This window comes from Dryobates pubescens, chromosome 14 (genome assembly GCF_014839835.1).
Source record: "Dryobates pubescens isolate bDryPub1 chromosome 14, bDryPub1.pri, whole genome shotgun sequence".
Classification (NCBI taxonomy): Eukaryota; Metazoa; Chordata; class Aves; order Piciformes; family Picidae; genus Dryobates; species Dryobates pubescens.
The window spans coordinates 27,708,829-27,731,438 of record NC_071625.1 but is presented as its reverse complement, the minus strand read 5'-3'; the positions used below and the strand labels follow the sequence as shown (position 1 = coordinate 27,731,438).

At 50.7% G+C, this 22,610-nt stretch overlaps 1 protein-coding gene across 1 annotated transcript in view; it reads right to left on the bottom strand.

The window, feature by feature from the left end:
- CDH17 (cadherin 17) overlaps positions 1 to 22,545 on the bottom strand; it is a 68,698-nt gene extending 46,153 nt beyond the window's left edge. Inside the window, exon 1 of the mRNA XM_054167209.1 lies at positions 22,534 to 22,545. Coding sequence (XP_054023184.1) covers positions 22,534 to 22,545 — 12 coding nt within the window. The remainder of the gene's footprint in view (positions 1 to 22,533) is intronic.
- Between the last annotated feature and the right edge of the window lie 65 nt (positions 22,546 to 22,610).

Below are 22,610 nucleotides of genomic sequence, written 5' to 3'. Positions count from 1 at the left end.
AACACAGCAGTGGAAACAGAGCCATCTTGTAGGCTCCAGGTTTACAAGGCAGCAGCCTTTTGCTCTTCCTTTCTTGTTGAATGCAAACATCAGTGCCTAAGGTCCCGCCACTGGTGGTGCGGGTGGCAAGGCCAGGGCGAGTGGCTCGATCGAGCCCTTGAACGTTCCCGTTTGGGCTGGAAGCTACCAGCAGGCACCACACTGCCAAGGAACCAACCCCCCAACATACACTCCTCTGTCACCCAGAATGGAATTGCTTGTATCTATAAATTCACACAAAAGTGTTCAATAACAGGGCAGCTCCAGGATTAGAATAGGATCGGCTTAACTAAAAGCAGCCTGAGGTCTGGCTGAGGACTGAAGCCATATTTTCCCCCTCCATTTCTTTGTTTCATCTCAGTGCTGTATCCATAATAATCCCTTTTGGTTCCCCTGCCTGAGCAGAAACCTCTAGGAAAACCATCCCAAATATCCCAGCATCTTGGAACAATAAACATTCAGAGAACAAAGAATACTCCCAGAGATTAAAATCAGTAACAATCACCAGCAGTTTGTTCCCCTCCTCCCCCCCTGAAAAGCAAAAAGAGATTGATTTTCTGTAAAGTTATTTCAGATGTTCAAAATTCAGGGAGGAGAAAGCAGAGGAAATTGATGCAAAGCAAACACAAACCAGACAAAGCCTGAGCACAGCAGCCATCCATTTTAAAGGACAACTGAGGTGTCCAGAAACACTGCCAGAAGAAGTCTCCAGCAAGGCTCTGGCTTCAGCTTTTCCAATCTTTCCGTGACATGGGAGTTAGATCAGCCCTTACCTGTGACATGAAAAGCTTGTTTGGCTCTCCAGACACCTCTTGCTTTCAGCTGTGGGAATCTCCTTTACACAGGTTGGCAGTGTCTGGCTGTGCTCCTCCACACAGTTTATAGTTCCTCAGACTCGCCCTAGAGGTTCAGGCTCAAACATTAACAGCATGGAGAACTATTGATTCTTAATGACTGGGTGTGGTATGAAACAGCAGCCAGGTGAGGAAGCAATGTTGCTCCAAGATCCTTTACAACCCTCGATATTTCTGTGTGCTTTGGGCTTTTCTTGCTGAATCCCTCCTTTTTTTTCAGTGAGGCTGTGAGAAATGAAGAAGCAGGCCATGGGCTGCAGCTGCAGGAGGGAAGTTACTGAAATCCAACAAGGATGAGTGTAGAGTTTTGCATCTAGGAAAGAACAACCCCACGAACCAGTGTGGGTTGGGGACTGACCTGTGGGAAGAGCACCTCTGGGGTAAAGGAGCTGGGAGTCCTGGTGGGCAGAAGGATGCCCATGAACCAGCAATGTGCCCTTGTGGCCAAGAAGGCTTTGCAATGGCATCCTAGGGTGTATTAGAAGGGCTGTGGTCAGTAGGTCCAGAGAGAGGTGCTCCTGCCCCTCTACTTTGCCCTGATGAGGCTGCCTCTGGAATATTGTGTCCACTTCTGGGCTCCTCAGTTCAAAAGGGACCTCAGGGAACTGCTTGAGAGAGGCCAGCACAGAGCCACAAAGCTGCTGCAGGCAGTGGAACATCTCCCTGCTGAGGACAGGCTGAGGGAGCTGGGGCTTGGAGCAGAGGATCCTGAGGAGTGCCCTCATTGCTGGTGATAAAGATGTGCAGGGCAGTGTGGGAAGGACAGAGCCAGGGGTGCCCAGTGACAGGACAAAGGGCAGGGGCAAGGTGGAGCAGAGGAGGTTCCATAAGGAACAGAAGGGAAGACTTTTTCCCTGTGAGGGTGCTGGAACCCTGGAGCAGGCTGCCCGGAGAGGTTGTGGAGCCTCCTTCTCTGGAGACATTCAAACCCCACCTGGTGATCCTGCTCTGGCAGGGGGGTTGGACTGGACGATCTCTGGAGGTCCCTGCCAACCCCTAACACTCTGTGATCCTGTGACCCTTTCTGTAGGAGAGCAGGTGGAGAGGAGAAGGCATGGGCCTTGGGGGGAGGATGATGTTTGCTACTTGCTACAGGAAATGTTGCTTTTCCTCCAGGTTCTAACTTCTGCTTTCAATTTCCTCGCTGCATGAGACTGCTCTCCAATGTTGCTGAATTATTTGTGCAGCACATGAAATGCTTTCTAACTTATGCATCCAAAGATTACAGCTGGAAGGTGACAGCTCTGGGAAAGGTCAGCTTTCTCTTTCAGCTTCAGATCATCACACTTTTCCCTCAAGATCACTGTTTGTTTCTCCAGGGGAGAAAACAATAAATAAATAAGGTCTCCACTGGGCATTTTCAGGATGATTCCAAACACAACTGTGCTCCATCTGCTCAGGCACTCAGAGTTACCCAGCCTTTCTCAAAGCTGCCTGCTAGCAGTGAGTTATCCTTAGAGCCCAGCTCAACCACCACAGTTTCCATTAAACCATTAGAACTCATTGTTAATGATTTCAAAGTCAATATAAACAAGGGGGGAGGCAGTTGAACCTCCTTGGAAATATGTTGGCTCTCCGTGCCTCAGATGCAGATTAACTGCACCAGATCTGAATGAGCAGGGCTTTCAGCAAGAAGTAGAAATATAACAATAGCATTGAAGTATAGAATATGGAAATAACATAAACACAGGAAATCATTCAGGCTGCCACCACAAAGTCACACAGATCAATCCCTGGTAGCATTTGCAGCCCTCTTTTACGTGGCAAGTGCAGAACAACTCAAGCCCCCACGTCGTGTGGCTCCCAAGGCAGGGTCAGGGCCACAATAAACAAGTTAGGAGTTTGTCTTTCAGGTGTTAGTGCCTCTAAGTCCAGTTATTAGGAAGTGTGTTGTGGTGCTTGGAATGCATATTGAAGGTACCTAAAATGCTTCCTTGAAGGCCTATATCCTACAGGGATGATTAGGGGATGTGATGGCTTCATTTGCTGCTGACTGAGTTGGCCTGGAAAAGTTGATGCTGGGGGGAAGCTTCAACCCACCACATGGGGCTGGAGCACTGCCTTATGAAGAGAGGCTGAGGGACCTGGGGCTTGTTAGTCTGGAGAAGAGAAGACTGAGAGGGGATTTAATAAAGGTTTATCAATATCTGAGGGCTGGGGGACAAAAGGGAGGGGACAGGCTCTGCTCACTTGCACCCTGGGACAGGACAAGGAGATGCAGCCCAGGAGGTTCCACCTCAACACAAGGGGGAACTTCTTTACTGGAAGGTTCACAGAGCCCTGGAGCAGGCTGCCCAGAGAGGTTGTGGAATCTCCTTCTCTGGAGCCTTTCAAGGCCTGTCTGGATGCCTTCCTGTGTGACCTAAGTATGGTCCTACTCTGGCAGGGGGGTTGGACTCAATGATCTCTTTGGGTCCCTTCCAACCCCTGACACTCTGTGAGCCTGTGAGAAGTCTGGAAACAAAACCTGCAAGTTCTAAACCATGAGCTTTAGTGAAATGAAGAAAGGCTGATGAGGCTGCAAGGCTCAGAGAACTGAATGAGGACTAATCTCGGTGCTTCTTCAAGTGACAGATGCAAAAACTACTTGTAGGGAGAGACAAACTTAAAACAGAAGCACTCCAGACTTAACTGGTTGAGTATCCTCTCCAAGAAGTAGTTAGGAATGGTCCTGTGATCCTGTGTCTTTTAAAGTCACTGGAGGGCTTGAGCCTGCTCACCCCCCAAGCTCTTCCTCTGGGTGAGACGTTTTCCCAGCGCAGAGCAACTGCTTCCAGCCTGTTACCACACAGGGGAAAGAGGGGAAAAAAACCACCACCTCCCATGTCAAACACATTACAAAGTCCAGAAGCACTTGAGGCTTTACAACAGTCATAACATGGTGCAGCAGATAAAATCACAAGCATAAGCTCTGCAGTGAGACTGGTTCCTCGAGCCAGCTGCTGCCCTGAGTCAAGCGGAGGAGAAGGCGGCAAGCCTCCCGGTGTTTGCTGTGTGAATCATGGGCCAAGGAGTCAGTTTTTCCAGAAACAGCTTTTCTCAGCTCATTAGTCACATCCTCTTCACTCTTTTCCACTTTATCAACTTTGTCATTTCCCCACCCCCACTCCTTTTCTTTTTTTTCCTTCTCCCTCTTTTATTTTTCACTTTCACTCCCTGTTTCCCTTCCCCCTGAAGTGTCTCCACATACTTCTTCCACTTCCCAAACTCACAGGACCTGCGTGACCTCAGCTTCTTTCCCTTTCTGCTTGTTTGCAACCTATTTGGCTATTAGCATTGCCAGCAGGTGGAGGGAGGTGATTCTGCCCCTCTGCTCCTCTCTGCTGAGACCACAGCTGGATCTCTGGGGCCAGTTCTGGAGCCCCTAGGACAGGAAGGATCTGGAGGTGCTGGAAGGTGTCCAGAGAAGGGCCATGAGGATGAGCAGAGGGCTGGAGCTGCTCTGCTATGAGAACAGGCTTGGGGCTGTTCAGTCTGGAGAAGAGAAGGCTCCAAGGAGACATAATTTTGGCCTTGCAGTATCTGAAGGGGGCTACAAGGAAGCTGGGGAGGGACTTTTGAGGGTGTCAGGGAGGAATAGGACTGGGGGGAATGGAGCAAAACTAGCAATGGGTAGATTGAGCTTGGACGTTAGGAAGAAGTTGTTGCCCATGAGGGTGGTGAGAGCCTGGCACAGGTTGCCCAGGGAGGTGGTGGAAGCCTCCTGCCTGGAGGTGTTTGCAGCCAGGCTGGATGTGGCTGTAAGCAACCTGCTGTAGTGTGAGGTGTTCCTGCCCATGGCAGGGGGGTTGGAACTGGCTGAGCCTTGAGGTCCCTTCCAGCCCTGACAGTTCTATGATTCTATGTCTCTCCTGGATGCCTCAGAGCATGACAATTTCACAAAGCCTGCAATATGTTTGAAAATGTGCTAGCACCAGTGGAGGAAAAAGAAGTACAGACAAGCAATGCTTGCAAGAAACTCAGCTTCCAAGAAACTCAGCTTGCTGGTCACCTCATTCCTTTACTCCTCCTGAGGCAGAGTCAGGCACACCTGCAATCTCCCTGGTTGTAAACCATGCAAGGAGTGGCCACTCCTAGTCTCCAGAAGCAATCTGCTGTACCCTCAGATGTCTGCTTACTCACATTATTGTCCTCTGGACACTACTCCGTCGCTTTCCACCTCAGCTAATGAGCTGCTCCCTCAGCTTCTCCCAGGTGACTCTTCCCAGTGCTGCTGGGGACAGGCTCCTACAATAGGTAGGAGCTCCTCCTACCAGTGCAGCTCTTACCAATGCACTTAGAATGTATTTTCCTGTTATCTCTCCCTCCTTCCTTCCTTCCTTCCTCCCTCCCTCCCTTCCTTCCTTCCTTCCTTCCTTCCTTCCTTCCTTCCTTCCTTCCTTCCTTCCTTCCTTCCTTCCTTCCTTCCTTCCTTCCTTCCTTCCCTCCTTCCTTCCTCCCTTCCTTCCTTCCTTCCTTCCTCCCTCCCTCCCTTCCTTCCTTCCTTCCAGCTGTCATTTGCTGGCAAGCATGGGACCTGTCTTTCTCCAGGGAAGCTCACAGACCATTTCCACCCTACTGAGGGGCATGCTTCTTCCCCACTGTTGCTGCTTTACGTCTCCAGCATTTGTGTTTAGCTTCATTTGGAGGAGCCTGTGTCTGACATATTGATGCTCTTCTCCTAGCCACTGCTGTGTCTCTCAGCCTAGCCACCTCCTCCAGCAGCCCTTCACCCCCATGGTACCTCATTCTTGCCTTGCACTGATGTCGATGCTGCCTTAGAGTTCAATAAATCCCTGCCAGGGCTTGGGCAGAGCTACCCCAAGCTGGCTTAATTTGTAGGCACATGTAGCCATCCTCAAAGCAGGAGGCAGCTAACTCAGCAGCACACCTGGCTCTGGTGAAGCAGCTCCACTCTTGTACCAAAAGGGGAATCTCCTTGAAGACCCCACTCAGCCTCACCCCTGCAGAAGTTGCCCTGCACATGCAGAGCTCTCTTGGTTCCATGGTTTAGTTGATTAGGTGGTGTTGGATGATAGGTTGGACACGATGATCTCAAAGGTCTCTTCCAACCTGGTTTATTCTATTCTATTCTATTCTATTCTATTCTATTCTATTCTATTCTATTCTATTCTATTCCATTCCATTCCATTCCATTCCATTCCATTCTATTCTATTCTCTCAGCCACGGTCCCCAGGCACAGATGTGTGACCTCTCCCACTGCACACAAGCAATACCACCTTGCCTCCTTCATCCCTGACAGAAAAGGCCTATTGAGAAGCTCCTTATTTGCTGCCATAAGGTCCTGGACCCTCTTAGGTGCTGAGCTAATGCTGTCAAACTATTAAACTTGCCCAGGTCAAGATGAGATAGATTTTAGTTTCCCTTTTACTCCTTGCAAGCAATGACATAAATGGAACCAAATGGCTCTTATGGAATAAACAAAGCCTACTCCAGAGTAATCACTTGTGTTTACACTCTTGACTGCAAGGCCTCCAAAGGAGACTAGAGCTTGCCCTCTGTGCTGAGGCACAGGGAAATTCACTTTCTTTCAGCATGCAGGTTTCTTCTACCTAGTTTTTGGTGTGGCATGTACACTGAAATTATGAACTACATAGCTCAAAATCATTTTGTTTCCTTATTCATGCAGAATGTTAGTGGCTGGAAGGGACCTCCACAGATGATCCAGTCCAGCTGGGGGGGATTTTCAACCCACCATACCAAGATCTTCTGATTCCCACAGCAAGGTGAGCCACAAACATTTCCCCCTCTGGAAAACAGAGTTGTCACTAGCAGCTTGTCCCTCAGCAGCCCTGCAGCAGGTGCCTCCCACCAGGGATGCAGAAGTTCTGCCACAGTCTTTACAACTACCTGAAGGGAGGTTGTAGACAGGCAGGGGCTGGTCTCTTCTCCCAGGCAACCAGCACCAGAACAAGAGGACACAGTCTCAGGCTGTGCCAGGGGAAGTTCAGACTGGATGTTAGGAAGAAATTCTACACAGAGAGAGTGATTGCCCATTGGAATGGGCTGCCTGGGGAGGTGGTGGAGTCACCATCATTGGAGGTGTTCAGGAGGAGACTTGATGGGGTGCTTGGTGCCATGGGTTAGTTGATTAGATGGTGTTGGATGATAGGTTGGATGTGATGTGATGATCTTGAAGGTCTTTTCCAACCTGGTTAATTCTATTCTATTCTATTCTATTCTATTCTATTCTATTCTATTCCATTCCATTCCATTCCATTCCATTCCATTCCATTCCATTCCATTCCATTCCATTCCATTCTATTTATGGTACTTTCTAGCAAATCTTGCCTTTCAGAGTCAAGAATTTAAAGCCTTTTGTGGATCTGAAGCACTCTGGTTGCTCCTCTCTTCTTTTTAAACAGAAGTGCTCAATCACCATGCTGATGAAATACTGCAGATCACAGAATCACAGCATCTTAGGGGCTCAAAGGGACCTCGAGAGATCACCCAGTCCAACCCCCCCTGCCAGAGCAGGATCACCCAGGGCAGGTCACACAGGAACACATCCAGGTGGGTTTGGAATACCTCCAGAGAGGGAAACTCCACAACCCCCCTGGGCAGCCTGCTCCAGGGCTCTGTCACCCTCACAGGGAAAAAACTCTTCCTCATGTTCACATGGAACTTCCTCTGCCTCAGCTTCCACCACTGCCCCTTGTGCTGTCCTTGGGCATCACCCAGCAGAGCCTGGCTCCAGCCTCTGGGCACTCACCCTGCACATCTTTATCACAAGTAATGAGGTCACCTCTCAGTCTCCTCCTCTCCAAGCCACAGAGCCCTCAGCTTCCTCAGGCTTTCCTCATGGGGAAGATCTTCCACTCCCTTAATCATCTTTGTGGCTCTGTGCTGGACTCTCTTTAGTAGCTCCCTGCCCTTCTTGAACTGAGGAGCCCAGAGCTGGACACAATATTCCAGATGTGGCCTCACCAGGGCAGAGCAGAAGTGGAGGAGAACCTCTCTGGAACTACTGACCACATCCCTTCTAATCCATCCCTTGGCCTTCTTGGCCACAAGACCACATTGCTGGCTCATGGTCAACCTTCCATCCACCAGGACCCCCAGGTCCATTCCCCCTTCACTGCTCTCCAGATTGTTTACCTCTTTCTTTCATCAATCCATACATATAAAGACACATCCACTACTTACACAGCTCAAAATGTGTAACACTGGTATCATAACCAAATAGGAAGCCCAAGTCTTTCCTCAGCCCTGGTCTGTTTAGAAAGCATGTAAACACTGGGACATGAAAGGTCATCAGTCTGGCAAGCTGGGACTGGATTTTGTTTGTTCACACATGTATGTAAATACAGATGGCCTTAGGACCTGTGAAGCAGATGGTCTCAGAGCACTCTATCATCTGGATGTACATGCCCACCTGTAGGACATTGAAACAGGCATAATAAACCAAATCAGTCTCCAGGGCTTTGCTCATCACAGATATTCTGCTGCCTGGCCTGTTACATACAGCAGCCACTGGATCAAAATCAGAAATAAGCCCAGGAGCAAAGCCCAGATGCCAAGGCTTTTCCCCTTCTAACAGAACCAGGACTCAGGTGCTCCTCATTTCCTTTCTCTGCTCCTCAGACATCATGGCCAGGCAATCCCCATGGACCTTGGGCAGGGGGAGGGAAGAGGCTCTGGGTGCCAGGTGTAGGGACAAGCATTTTCATCCAAGCTTGGACAGGAACTCACATCCAGCCCTGGGTTAACCTTTCCTGCTCCCCAGTGCTGTGCAGCTGACTGCTCCACCTCCTCACCCTCTGGGTTGGCCCTTCTGAGTTGTTTCACTATCACTATTAGCTGGGTCAGGGATAAGAACTTAAAAGCTTTGGGGTTGGAATTTACTCCAACTGCTTGAGACAAAAAAAAAGCCCAGCAGTGTTCACTTTTTTCTCTTATATCTGTTCCTCAACTTTGCTAAACATTGCTGAGCAACCTGCTGTAGTGTGAGGTGTCCCTGCCCATGGCAGGGGGACTGGACCTGGATGATCCTTGAAGGTCCCTTCCACCCCTAACAATTCTATGATTACTATTGCACTGTGCATATGGTGCATGTGCATAGATTAAACATGTGCATGGTGACTGACCTACAGATTAATGCCAATATGAGATTCACTGCACCATACACACAGATATGGGCAATCCCTTGTCCTACAGCTCAGCTGGGAGGCTGCAAAATTGGGTGTTGAATGAAAACATCTTTCAAAAACCATTAAGAATACATAGAATAAACCAGGTTGGAAGAGACCTTCAAGATCACACATCAACCAATCCAACACCACCTAAATAACTAACCCATGGCACCAAGCACCCCATCAAGTCTCCTCCTGAACACCTCCAGTGATGGTGACTCCACCACCTCCCCAGGCAGCCCATTCCAATGGGCAATCATTCTCTCTGTGTAGAACTTTTTCCTAACATCCAACCTGAACCTCCCCTGACACAGCCTGAGACTGTGTCCTCTTGTTCTGGTGCTGGCTGCACCTCCCCTGGCACAGCTTGAGACTGTGCCCTCTTGTTCTGGTGCTGGTTGCCTGGGAGAAGAGACCAACCCCCTCCTGGCTACAACCTCCCGTCAGGGAGTTGGAGAGAGCAATGAGGTCTCCCCTGAGCCTCCTCTTCTGCAGGCTAAGCAACCCCAGCTCCCTCAGCCTCTCCTCACAGGGCTGTGCTCCAGACCCCTCCCCAGCCTTGTTGCCTTTCTCTGGACACCTTCAAGTCTTTCAATGTCCTTCTTAAACTGAGGGGCCCAGAACTGGACACAGGACTCAAGGTGTGGCCTAACCAGTGCTGAGCACAGGGCAGAATGACTTCCCTGCTCCTGCTGGCCACACTATTCCCAATGCAGGCCAGGATGCCATTGGCCCTCTTGGCCACCTGGGCACACTGCTGGCTCATGTTTAGGCAGCTGTCAATCAGCACCCCCAGGTCCCTTTCTGCCTGGCTTTTCTCCAGCCACTCTGACCCCAGCCTGTAGCTCTGCATGGGGTTGCTGTGGCCAAAGTGCAGCCCCTGGCACTTGAACTTGTTGAATGCCATCCTGTTGGACTCTGCCCATCTGTCCAGTCGGTCGAGGTCCCTCTGCAGTGCCCTTCGACCCTCTAACTGACCAACCTCTGCTCCCAGCTTGGTGTCAGCTGCAAATTTGCTGATGATTGACTCAACCCCCTCATCCAGATCATCAATGAAGATGTTAAAGAGGATGGGGCCCAGCACTGATCCCTGGGGGATGCCACTAGTGCCTGGCTGCCAGCTGGCTGTGGCACCATTCACCACCACTCTGGGCTCAGCCTCCAGCCAGTTCCTAACCCAGCTCAGAGTGCTGCTGTCCAAGCCAGGGGCTGACAGGTTGGCCAGGAGTTTGCTGTGGGGGATGGTGTCAAAGGCCTTGCTGAAGTCCAGGCAGACTCCATCCACAGCCTGCCCCACATCCACCAGGCAGTCACCTGGGCATAGAAGGAGATCAGGTTGGAGAGGCAGGAGCTGCCCTTCCTAAATCCATGTTGGCTGGACCTGAGCCCTTGGCCATCCTTCAGGTGCAGTTATTGCCCCCAGGATAATCTGCTCCCTCACTTTCCCTGGCACTGAGGTCAGGCTGCCAGGCCTGGAGTTTCCAGGTTCCTCCATCCATCCCTTCTTGTGGATGGGGACCACACTGGCCAGTTTCCAGTCACCTGGGACCGCATCATAGGCCTGGATCAGTGCTGAGCCTACCCTTCATCTATTGCAAGGCAGTTACATGCACCAGAGGCCAAGCCAGTCACACAACACAAAACACACCCAAAATCTCATTTATTTCAGTTACCTACTTTGGTGATTAAGAGCCAGTCACATGGAGGAGCTATTAGAGGTGAAGGCCTCTGTTCTGCAAGGGAGGGCTGGGCACATTCTGTGTGGCAGCCACCTACAGTGAAGGTTATTTAAAGTACTAATTCCTGTGCTCAGAATAGAAAATGCCAAAAATACAGCAGAGTTTTCTCTTCTGCCAGCAGTGCATGAGCAGCTTGCCTTGGCACCACACACAGGAGCTAGGACCTCAAGGCTCTATTTCTGTGACCCTGTGGTATTGGTTCTTCATCAGTGGATGAACTTCACGCTCACTTCTGCATTTCCAAAGCTTGCAGTGAACCCATTTTAGCTCCTTCCCTGCCTCATTTGTGACTTATATGGAAATGTCTTCCTGACCTTACACCTCTGCTTGCCTGACTTTAATGGGAGTTCATCACTCAATCTCCTCCCTCATCTCCTGCTTTAAAGTCTCAAACCTGTGTCTGCCTCATTACCTCTCGAGTTAAAAGGGCACTCACTAGGATGAATTCATCAATCCAGAGCTACTTCTGCCTTTTGCATCTCAGGGTCAGTGCAGCCTATGCATCAGCAGCTGCCTGTCACCTTCTGGTTCTGTAAATGTGGTTAACATTTCTGTTACTGCTTTAAATACTTAATGCATGCAGACAAGAAAGTGGCCTCTGAATCATAGAATCAGAATTGTCAGGGCTGGAAGGGACCTCAAGGTTCAGCCAGTTCCAACCCCCCTGCCATGGCCAGGGACACCTCACACTACAGCAGGTTGCTCACAGCCACATCCAGCCTGGCTGCAAACACCTCCAGGCAGGAGGCTGCCACCACCTCCCTGGGCAACCTGTGCCAGTCTCTCACCACCCTTCTTCCTAACATCCGGTCTGACTCTACCCATTTCTAGTTTTGTTCCCTTCCCCCTAGTCCTATCACTCCCTGGCACTCTCAAAAGTCCCTCCCCAGCTTTCTTGTAGCTCCCTGGAATGCCACATTTAGATCTCCTTGGAACCTTCTCTTCTCCAGACTGAACAGCCCCAACTCAGTCTGTCTCCATAGCAGAGCAGCTCCAGCCCTCTGCTCATCCTCATGGCCCTTCTCTGGACACCTTCCAGCACCTCCAAATCCTTCCTGTAATAGAGGCTCCAGAACTGGACACAGTGTTCCAGGTGGGGTCTGAAGCACTCTGGTTGTTCCTCTCTTCTTTGTAAATAGAAGTGCTCAATCACCATGCTGATGAAATACTGCAGATCACAGAATCACAGTATCTTAGTGGCTCAAAGGGACCTTGAGAGATCACCCAGTCCAACCCCCCACCCCTGCCAGAGCAGGATCACCCAGGGCAGGTCACACAGGAACACATCCAGAGAGGGAGACTCCACAACCCCCCTGGGCAGCCTGCTCCAGGGCTCTGGCACCCTCACAGGGAAAAAATTCCTCCTCCTGTTTCCATGGCACTTCCTCTGCCTCAGCTTCCACCAGTGCCCCTTGTGCTGTCCTTGGGCATCACCCAGCAGAGCCTGGCTCCAGCCTCTGGGCACTCACCCTGCACATCTTTATCACAAGCAAGGAGGTCACCTCTCAGTCTCCTCCTCTCCAAGCTACAGAGCCCTCAGCTCCCTCAGGCTCTGCTCATGAGAAAGGTGTCCCAACTCTGGTTGTTCCTCTCTTCTTTGTAAATAGCAGAGCTCAATCAGCATGCTGTTGAAACACTGCAGGTCATAGAATCACAGAATGCCAGAATGTTAGGGACTGGAAGGGACCTCCAAAGGTCTTCCAGTCAAATCCCCTGCAGTCAGCAGGGACATCCTCCACTAGCTCAGGTTGCCCAGAGCCCTGTTGAGCCTCACCTTGAATATCTCCAGGGATGGGGCCTCAACTACCTCCCTGGGCAGCCTGTTCCAGTGTTCCACCACCCTCATGGTGCAGAACTTGTTGCTAACATCCGATCTAAATCTGCTCTTCTCTCATTTCCAACCATCTCCCCTTGTCCTATCACTGCAGGCCTTTGCAAACAGTCCCCCTGCAGCCTTCTTGAAGCCCTCATCAGGCACTGCTCTTATGTCTCCCCAGAGCCTTCTCTTCTCCAGGCTGAACAAGCAGCCTGGCTGGTGTCTAATCTGAAGCCAAGGAAAGGCTCAGGAATAAAATCAAAGTATCATTCTTGACCCTTGAGGTTGCTGTGAGCTCAGGGGGGCCTCTATGGCATGGAATTACTTTCCCAGAGCAAATGTCAGTCAGCAGGTGGATCTCCACAGGATTTCATGGACTGCACCCATTTGCAATGGGTTGTGGTAATCTGAACCACAAGTTGGGAGCAGATGTTGGTCAGTTAGGGGGCAGAAGGGCTCTGCAGAGGGACCTCGACCGACTGGACAGATGGGCAGAGGCCAACAGGATGGCATTCAACAAGTCCAAGTGCCAGGTGCTGCACTTTGGCCACAGCAACCCCATGCAGAGCTACAGGCTGGGGGCAGAGTGGCTGACAGCTGATTGACAGCCACCTAAACATGAGCCAGCAGTGTGCCCAGGTGGCCAAGAAGGCCAATGGCATCCTGGCCTGCATCAGGAACAGTGTGGCCAGAAGGAGCAGGGAAGTCATTGTGCCCTGTGCTCAGCACTGGTTAGGCCACACCTTGAGTCCTGTGTCCAGTTCTGGGACCCTCAGTTTGGAAGGAGATTGACTTGCTGGAGCATGTCCAGAGAAGGGCAACAAAGCTGGGGAGGGGTCTGGAGCACAGCCCTGTGAGGAGAGGCTGAGGGAGCTGGGGTTGCTTAGCCTGGAGAAGAGGAGGCTCAGGGGTGACCTCATTGCCCTCTACAACTTCCTGAAGGGAGGTTGTAGCCAGGTGGGGGTTGGTCTCTTCTCCCAGGCAACCAGCACCAGAAGAAGAGGACACAGTCTCAAGCTGTGCCAGGGGAGGTTTAGACTCGAGCTGAGGAGAAAGTTCTTCACAGAGAGAGTCATTCGCCATTGGGATGTGCTGCCCAGGGAGGTGGTGGAGTCCCCATCCCTGGAGGTGTTCAAGAGGGGATTGGATGTGGCACTTGGTGCCATGGTCTAGTCATGAGGTCTGTGGTGACAGGTTGGACTCAATGATCCTCGAGGTCTCTTCCAACCTTGGTGATTCTGTGACACTGTGATACTGCTAGGGAAGAGGCTTGCCTGCACAGCCTAAGTGGAATATTGCTTGCACAGACATTTTCTTTTCCTCCATCCAACCTGCCTCCAGCCTTAAGCAGGGCACAGAGAAGCCTGTGCCGAGTCTCAATGCAATCTATCTTGTTTCAGTGAGTGCTGAAGCGCAGAGCACTTCCAGGCCTCACCCACAGGAGATAAGAGCACACCTTGAGGAAACCCTCAGATGGACCAGATGAACCCATGACATGTTTCCTTTTTGTGGGGAGAGTGACACAGCTTCTTACTCACAAATGAAACTACAGATACTTTTATGGCACTTAGTCCTTGCCTGGTTCAACAGAAAGGGCACTGGCTTGTCCTCACAACACCACTAGTGAGTGACATCAGCTGCTCTGCTTGAGCAAACATCTGCAAGCACTAGCTGCAGACATTCCTCTTTGTGCTCATTGTGTGATGCAATCCCAGACACTGGCAGGGGTGACAGAGCTGCCCTTCACCAGCTTGTCATCTCTACTCTGGCTTCCACATAAGATTTGTATCTGCAGGAAGACCTTGATGCAATAATGCTTATGAAGACGAGTGCTGTTGCACTCAGAATCAGAGGATCAGAGGGTGTTAGGGGTTGGAAGGGACCTTCAAAGACCATCCAGTCCAACCCCCCTGCCAGAGCAGGACCATAGAATCCAGAACAGATCCCACAGGAACACATCCAGGTGGGTTTTGAATGTCTCCAGAGAAAGAGACTCCACAACCTCTCTGGGCAGCCTGTTCCAGTGCTCTGTGACCCTCACAGTGAAGAAGTTCCTCCTCATCCTCATAATATGGTTTGGGTTGGAAGGGAGCTCCAAAGGTCATCCAGTCCAACCCCTCTGGAGTCAGACATCCTTGACTAGATCAGGTTGCCCAGAGCCCTGTTGAGCCTGACCTTGAACATCTCCAGGGATGGGACATCAACTGCCTCCCTGAGCAACCTGTCCCAGTGTCCTACCACTACCGAATTTGTTCCTAACATCCAATCTAAATCTGCTCTTCTCTCATTTCAAACCATTGCCCCTGGGTGTTCCAGCCCCTCAGTCATCTTTGTGGCTTTCCTCTGGACCTGCTCCATCAGGTCCTCCCTGTGTTGAGGTTTCCAGAGCTGTATCCTGTAGCCAAACAGAGGTACTTTGTGTACCTTGGACTCGATGGTCTCTGAGGTCTTTTCCAACCTGGTTGATTCTGCAGTTCTGTGATACTTGGGTCCATAATTAGGACAAAAGCTGTGCAGTACAGCCTGGCTGTGTTCAAAGCAATGCTTGAAAGGGATGCTCAATGGCTTTAAATGCAGCACAATTTACATGAAGGGCCTCATAAAGCAAAGTGTGTGGGCAAAAAGCTGGCAGGTGTCTGGTCACCACTGGCTGTGGGCTGAAAACAGCAACAGCAGCCAGAAATGCTGACACTTATGGGACATAACCAAAAAGGGCACTGAAAGCAGGAAAGGAAAGTATGCTTTAGCACTCTCTAAACCCTAAGATCTCTAATACTGCATGCTGCAGCCTCTGCCCTTCAGGTAAGAGAGCTTTAGAGAAGGAACAGAGAAGGGCAAGGAAAGGTTAAGTGGTGGGAGCCTTAGGGGCAGCACCTAAAGGTTTGTGACCTTTCGGTGTGGAGAGCCTGGGAGGGAAGTGTCTGAGAGCTGCAGCTTCACAAAGCTAGTGCAGAAAGTGAGTGAAAAGCTGCTGCTCATGAGGTCCTGTAGGTGACAGCCCTAAACAGCAGCTCCTCTTGTGGCTCTGCCTCCCCCTCTTAGAGACAGCACAGGACTGGAAGCCCTACCAGTCCCAAGCAGTAGGGCTCTTCTTGTCTCTGGATCCTTAGATTCCTTTTTGGTACTGCTCCAGGGGTGACCTGAAATCCACAAGCCAAGGAATGTCAGATTGCTGTGCCAATGGATCAGAGGATGGATTGCATGGATATAGTACTCATCTGGAATCTAAGGGGGGGGCATATTTATTCCATCACCTCCCTAACCTGCAGGCTTGTTTACTGCAAGCCCTTTCCATAGCTCCTCTCTCAGCATCCTGAGGGGCACCTGGGAGCCCAACATGCTCCTACCAAGCTGCTTTTGCATTTATTGAGGGGTTGTGTCAATAGAGCTGTGCTGGGCAGCTCCTTTCCTAAGGCTGCATCAGCTGGGCACAACATCTCAGCCACACAGCACAGGTGCCAGGGATGCTTCTCCAGTGCAAGTCCATGTGACCAAGTATTTGACACATATTCTGGTGGGTCTGGGTGGATCCCAGGGACAACTGCTGCCAAAAATCCTACCATGGGTGCTAAGGGACCATCCCAGCCCCAGGGGCTTGCTTCTGAATGGAACATGACAGAATAGAATAGAATAGAATAGAATAGAATAGAATAGAATAGAATAGAATAGAATTAACCAGGTTGGAAAAGACCTTTGAGATCATTGAGTCCAATCTATCCCCCAACACCATTTGATCAACTTAACCATGGCACCAAGTGCCTCATCCAGGCTCTTCCTAAACACCTCCAGGGAAGGGGACTCCACCACCTCCCTGGGCAGCACATCCCAATGGCCAATCTCTCTTTCAGCCTAAACCTCCCCTGGCACAGCTTGAAGCTGTGTCCTCTTGTTCTGGTGCTGGTAGCCTGAGAGAAGAGACCAACCCCCACCTGGCTACAACCTCCCTTCAGGGAGTTGTAAACAGCAAGAAGGTCTCCCCTGAGCCTCCTCTTCTCCAGGCTAAGCAACCCCAGCTCCCTCAGCCTCTCCTCACAGGGCTGTGCTCCAGACCCCTCCCCAGCTTTCTTGCCCTTCTCTGGACACCTTCAAGTGTCTCAATGTCCTTCTTAAACTGAGGAGCCCAGAACTGGACACAGGACTCAAGGTGTGGCCTAACCAGTGCTGAGCACAGGGCACAATGACCTCCCTGCTCCTGCTGGCCACACTGTTCCTGATGCAGGCCAGGATGCCATTGGCCTTCTTGGCCACCTGGGCACACTGCAGGCTCATGTTCAGCTGCTGTCAACCACTACTCCCAGATCCCTTTCTGCCTGGCTTTTCTCCAGCCACTCTGACCCCAGCCTGTAGCACTGCATGGGGTTGCTGTGGCCAAGGTGTAGAACCCAGCACTTGGATGTGTTCACTCTCTTGCCCTTGGACTCTGCCCATCTGTCCAGCCTGGCAAGGTCCCTCTGCAGAGCTCTCCAACCCTCTATCAGATCAACTTCTGCCCCCAGCTTGGTGTCAGCTGCAAATTTACTGATAATGGACTCAATCTCCTCGTCCAGATCATCAATGAAGATGTTAAAGAGCATGGGGCCCAGCACTGATCCCTGGGGCACACCACTGGTGCCTGGCTGCCAGCTGGCTGTGGCACCATTCACCACCACTCTCTGGGCTCAGCCTCCAGCCAGTTCCTAACCCAGCTCAGAGTGCTGCTGTCCCAGCCAGGGGCTGACAGCTTGGCCAGGAGTTTGCTGTGGGGAACGGTGTCAAAGGCCTTGCTGAAGTCCAGGTGGACTCCATCCACAGCCTGCCCCACATCCACCAGGCATGGGGATCAAGGGGTGGGGGGTTGGAGGGAAGGAAGAAAATCTCCAGGCACAGAAGATTGGAAACACAGCTAAAAGGCAACTAAAATGATATTATGGTGGCAAAGATTGAAAATAATCTATTAGGCATCACTCAGTGATTCAGCAGTATTTGGAGAGGAAATATGACCTGAGCAGCTTTAGGGCAGAGCTGTGAACTGCAGAATCACACACAGGTGAAAGCCACAGCTAGACACAGACCTAGCCTCCTGGTCAGGCAAAAATGGTTGAGGTCTGATGTTCTGAGCTCAGTGGGATTCAAGGATGTCAGTGATACCCACACGGTGTGAGGGGAGAGTGGGTGCAAACCTCAGCAGAGCTGGAGCTGCTGGTTGTAGAGTCAACAATGCACAGAAATCATCTGCTTCCTCCCTCTGCTCCAGCCCTCTGCAGATCACATCATCATCATCACCATCACCACAACTGCTGCTGTCAGGAGCCCTTTCACCCATTTATAGCTGAACTCCAAACAGCTCCAAACAGATAACTCTGGTCCCTCATTTTGAAAGCCCTCCAGTCAAAACCAGGCTCACACATGAGGTAAACCTCACAGAGCATCCATCAATGTTATTGAACTTGACTACATTTTATCAATAACCCTGCCCCATCCAAAAGCACTTCCCATCCTGCAGACCCACATGGGACCATGACAAGGAAGCATTCCTTAGCAGCACAGGTTTTGTCCCAAAGCATAAAGTAAACCTTTTGTCTTCTTCTTCTTGGCCCAGGTGAACCTCATGAGGTTCAACAAGAGCAAGTGCAGGGTTCTGCACCTGGGCTGGAACTATCCTCACTGTCAATAGAGACTGGGGGTGAGGAGATAGAAAGCAGCCCTGAGGAAAAGGACTTGGGGATGCTGATGGATGAGAAGCTGGACAGGAGCAGGCAGTGTGAGCTTGCAGCACAGAAGGCAAATCACAGCCTGGGCTGCATCCAAAGCAGCACTGCCAGCAGAGCCAGAGAGGGGATTCTGACACTTGGCTCTGGTGAGACCTCACCTGCAGTACTGTGTGCAGGTCTGGAGCCCTCAATAGAGGAAGGACTTGGAGGTGATGGAGCAGGTCCAGAGGAGGCCACAAAAATGATCAGGGGGTTGGAGCAGCTCTGCTACAAGGACAGGCTGAGGGAGCTGGGGGTGTTCAGCCTGGAGAAGAGGAGGCTCTGGGGAGACCTAATAGCAGCCTGCCAGGACCTGAAGGAGGCTACATGAAGGCTGCAGAAAGACTGCTTGAAAAGGCCTGCAGGGACAGGACAGGGACAGTGGCTTCAAACTAGAGAAGAGCAGACTTAGATTAGATGTTAGGAACACATTCTTTATGTGAGGGTGGTGGAACACTGGAACAGGCTGCCCAGGGAGGTGGTTGAGGTCCCATCCCTGGAGATATTCAAGGTGAGGCCCAAGAGGGCTCTGAGCAACCTGATCTAGTTGGGGATGTCCCTGCTGACTGCAGGGGGGATTGGACTAGATGTCCTTAGGATGTCCCTTCCAACCCAGAGCATTCTGTGAGTCTGTGATTCTGTGAGTAAATGTGTCATGATTAAATTAACTAAAGCTGGCCAGCCCTGAAGTCCTCGTGCTGGTCTGATCTGTCTGCCTAAAGAGAGCTGTTTATAACAGCTGTTATACTATAATTGGTACTTTTCTGTGTTCTTAGACTATTACTTTTCTTGATTATTTTTTTCCCTCCTGTATTTGTTTTACTCTATTATCTTTGGACTGTGTGAGTTTGGCCATTTTGGCCTTGGTGTGCTCGGTGCTGTGACTCACGTATTCCACTGCCACTGCCAGGTCCCCGGCACCAGCACTGTAATTACCACATCAGGGGGGCTGGCACTGCAGACCTGACTTCATAAACAGGCAGAGCAGTGATTAGGGTTGCTGATTGATCCATCCCACGGTTTGGGACGCTCCCATCTGAGATGAGCAGAGAGATTGTGGCTATTAAGGGTCTGAAATGTCAGCATTCCAGATTAAATTAGCAGTCATTAGTCCCTCCAGGTACTCCAGCTGTTATATATAGCAACCTTCTCTGGAGTTGAGAAGCTGATGATGATCAGCTAACACTGTGGCTCAGCTTCACCTCCCAAGGTGCACAAGCCCTGTGAGGAGAGGCTGAGGGAGCTGGGGTTGCTTAGCCTGGAGAAGAGGAGGCTCAGGGGAGACCTTCTTGCTCTCTCCAACTCCCTGAAGGGAGGTTGTAGCCAGGTGGGGGTTGGTCTCTTCTCCCAGGCACCCAGCCTGGGAGAAGAGGACACAGTCTCAAGCTCCACCAAGGGAAGTTTAGGCTGGAGGTGAGGAGAAAGTTCCTCCCAGAAAGAGTAATTTGCCATTGGAATGTGCTGCCCAGGGAGGTGGTGGAGTCACCATGGCGGTGTTCAGAATGGGATTGGACGTGGCACTTGGAGCCATGGTTTAGTTAGTCATGAGGTGTTGGGTGACAGGTTGGACTTGATGATCTCTGAGGTCTTTTCCAACCTCATTGATTCTATGATGCTAAGGTAGAGAAGAAAGCTCCAGCCCTTCCTCTGCACCCAGCTTTGCCACACATGGCAGAGACTAAGGGCTGCCCAGGGAGGTGGTGGAGCCACTATCACTGGAAGTGTTTAAGAAGAGCCTGGATGAGGCACTTGGTGCCATGGTTTAGTTGATTAGATGGTGTTGGGTGATAGGTTGGACTCAATGATCTCCAAGCTCTTTTCCAACCTATGTGATTCTGTAAGTCTCTTCTGGGTGAGGCATTTCAGGAGCACAGCTCAGGCTTTGCAGCCCTAGGTGGGCATTCAGTCCACAGGACCAAGCAGACCACAAGGTCCAAAGCAAGAAAAGCCCTGAAATGTGCAGAGTGTGGATCCTCAGCACCAGGTCTCTCACTCCACATCCAGAGGTTGGATAGTAACAGGCCCCAACAGTATTTGAGCAAACTGGAAGGAGACAAGTGAGGGCATGAAAATTTACACGCTAGCTCCAAATTCCCATGATAACCTGTGTGCATCAAGTGATGCTGCCAACATGAACTCTGCTGGATGGTCAGCATGGGTGTTTTATACTTCTTCAAAACCTTCTGGGTTTAGATCTGTTTGGTCCAGAGCTTGACAGCTACAGAGCTGACTAAGCAAACGGGAGGGCTGTGTTCAGCTACACTTTCAGTTCATGAAACCTGGCCTCAAAATTCATTTAATTTGTGCCAGTTTCTTTCCCCTCCAGAGTGAGAAAAAGGTTCTGAGAGCTCAGAAATTCTGATACCTGATATTGGAGTGAGTATCATCCTAGGCTGCTCTGGACCAGCCCCGAGCTGCACGCTGAAAACTGGAAGGCATTCATTCAACATCTTGCTTGTTCAAACCCTTGTTTTCTGTTCCTGCCAGCAGTTTATTCTAGATCAGGAATTTCCTTCCAGGGAGATCTGATGACTAAACATTTGCTGAGTTGCCCTGCAACACGATGTTTAACCCCTAAAGAAGTGGTTAAAGCCACCCCCTCAGCAGAGGCTCAACAAGCTCCCTCTTTTCCAGAGCATTTGGTGCATGGAAACTGTGCAGCCCATGACAGGAAACCCAGCGCTCACCTTATTGCTGTGGCATCCTGTCATCTTCATAACCAAGGGAGATGGGCTTCCAGGCTGGAGATCTGGCTTTCCTGAGCCATCTGTGGCCAAGATGCAATGACTCCACCTCTACCCTGAGCTCTGCAGCGTGCCCACAAAAGAACACCAGCAGAGCCAGGAGTAAAATGACACAATTATGGTCAACAGGAGCTGAGGATTAGGACACACCATGCATTCTGTTCCTGAATGTAGCATTTCACTCCTCCAAAACTGGGGTCAGAGTACTCACAGCCATTCCTAAGGTGTTGTCTAACTCATGGCCAAACACCCTTTTAGCAAGTGATTGCCTTTTATCTCTGTCACCACAGCCCCATTCTCACACGAGGGACACCCTGCACATAGCTCCGGGGTCGTGGGTAGTTGTTGCTTTGTGATCCTAGGTTGCCCTGTGGTCAGGGATGTAAGGACAAGGTGAGGAGAAAGTTCTTCACTGAGAGAGTCGTTCACCCTTGGAATGTGCTGCCCAGGGAGGTGGTGGAGTCCCCATCCCTGGAGGTGTTCAAGAGGGGATTGGATGTGGCACTTGGTGCCATGGCTTAATCATGAGGTCTGTGGTGCCAGGTTGGACTCGATGATCTTTGAGGTCTCTTCCAACCTTGGTGATACTGTGATACATGGAACTGCTGGAGTGGGTCCAGAGGAGGCCATAAAGATGATCAGAGGGTGGAGACCCCTCTCTATGGGGACAGGCTGAGAGATTAGGGGTTGTCCAACCTGGAGAAGAGGGAGACCTTAGAGAAGCATTCCAGTGCCTGAAGGGGGCTACAAGAAAGCCAGAAAGGGACTTTTTACAAGGGCTGTGGTGACAGGACAAGGGACAATGGGTTGAAGCTTGAGGAGGGCAGATTCAGACTGGAGCTTAGGAAGAAATTCTTTAGAGTGAGGGTGGTGAGACAGTGGCACAGACTGCCCAGGGAGGCTGTGGATGTCCCTTCCCTGGAGGTGTTCAAGGCCAGGTTGGATGTGGCCTTGAGCAAGCTGAGGTAGTGGAAGGTGTCCCTGCCCATGACAGGGATGTTGGAAGTGGATGATCTTTAGGGTCCCTCCCAGCCCACACCCTTCTCTGCCTCTAGGACTTTATGTTACAGAGCAATCTTGCCCAGCATGCAAACTATTTCCTCAACTCGAAAACAAGCAACAAATCCTTAGGGCTTTCCCAGTTAGGCTTGAAGGCAGTCACAGGTTTTATTAATTGTATTACAATGGCTGGAAGTAAAAACTTGCATATCTGAAAAACAACAACAACAAAAAAAGAGCTCTCAGGTAGAAAACAGTAATAAAATTAACATTGTTCTTTTAAGAACCTTGGTAATAAATACATTTCCCCCTCCCCATTTAAATGCTTGTTGGTTATTTTGCACAACAATAAATACAGCAGAGCTCTGGCACAGAGAAAGGCCAAGGCTGGCTACAAGGAGTCCATGTGGTTCCTTGGAGAAAAAGCTCAGGTGCTTTATAAAGGTTTGGCAGCCTGCACTTGATCAACTTGGCTCCAACTTGCACGTCCATTTTCGCCTCACTGTGATTTGTCACCAGTCCCACACCAGGAAAAGGGGAGGAAAATTGGATGGCTT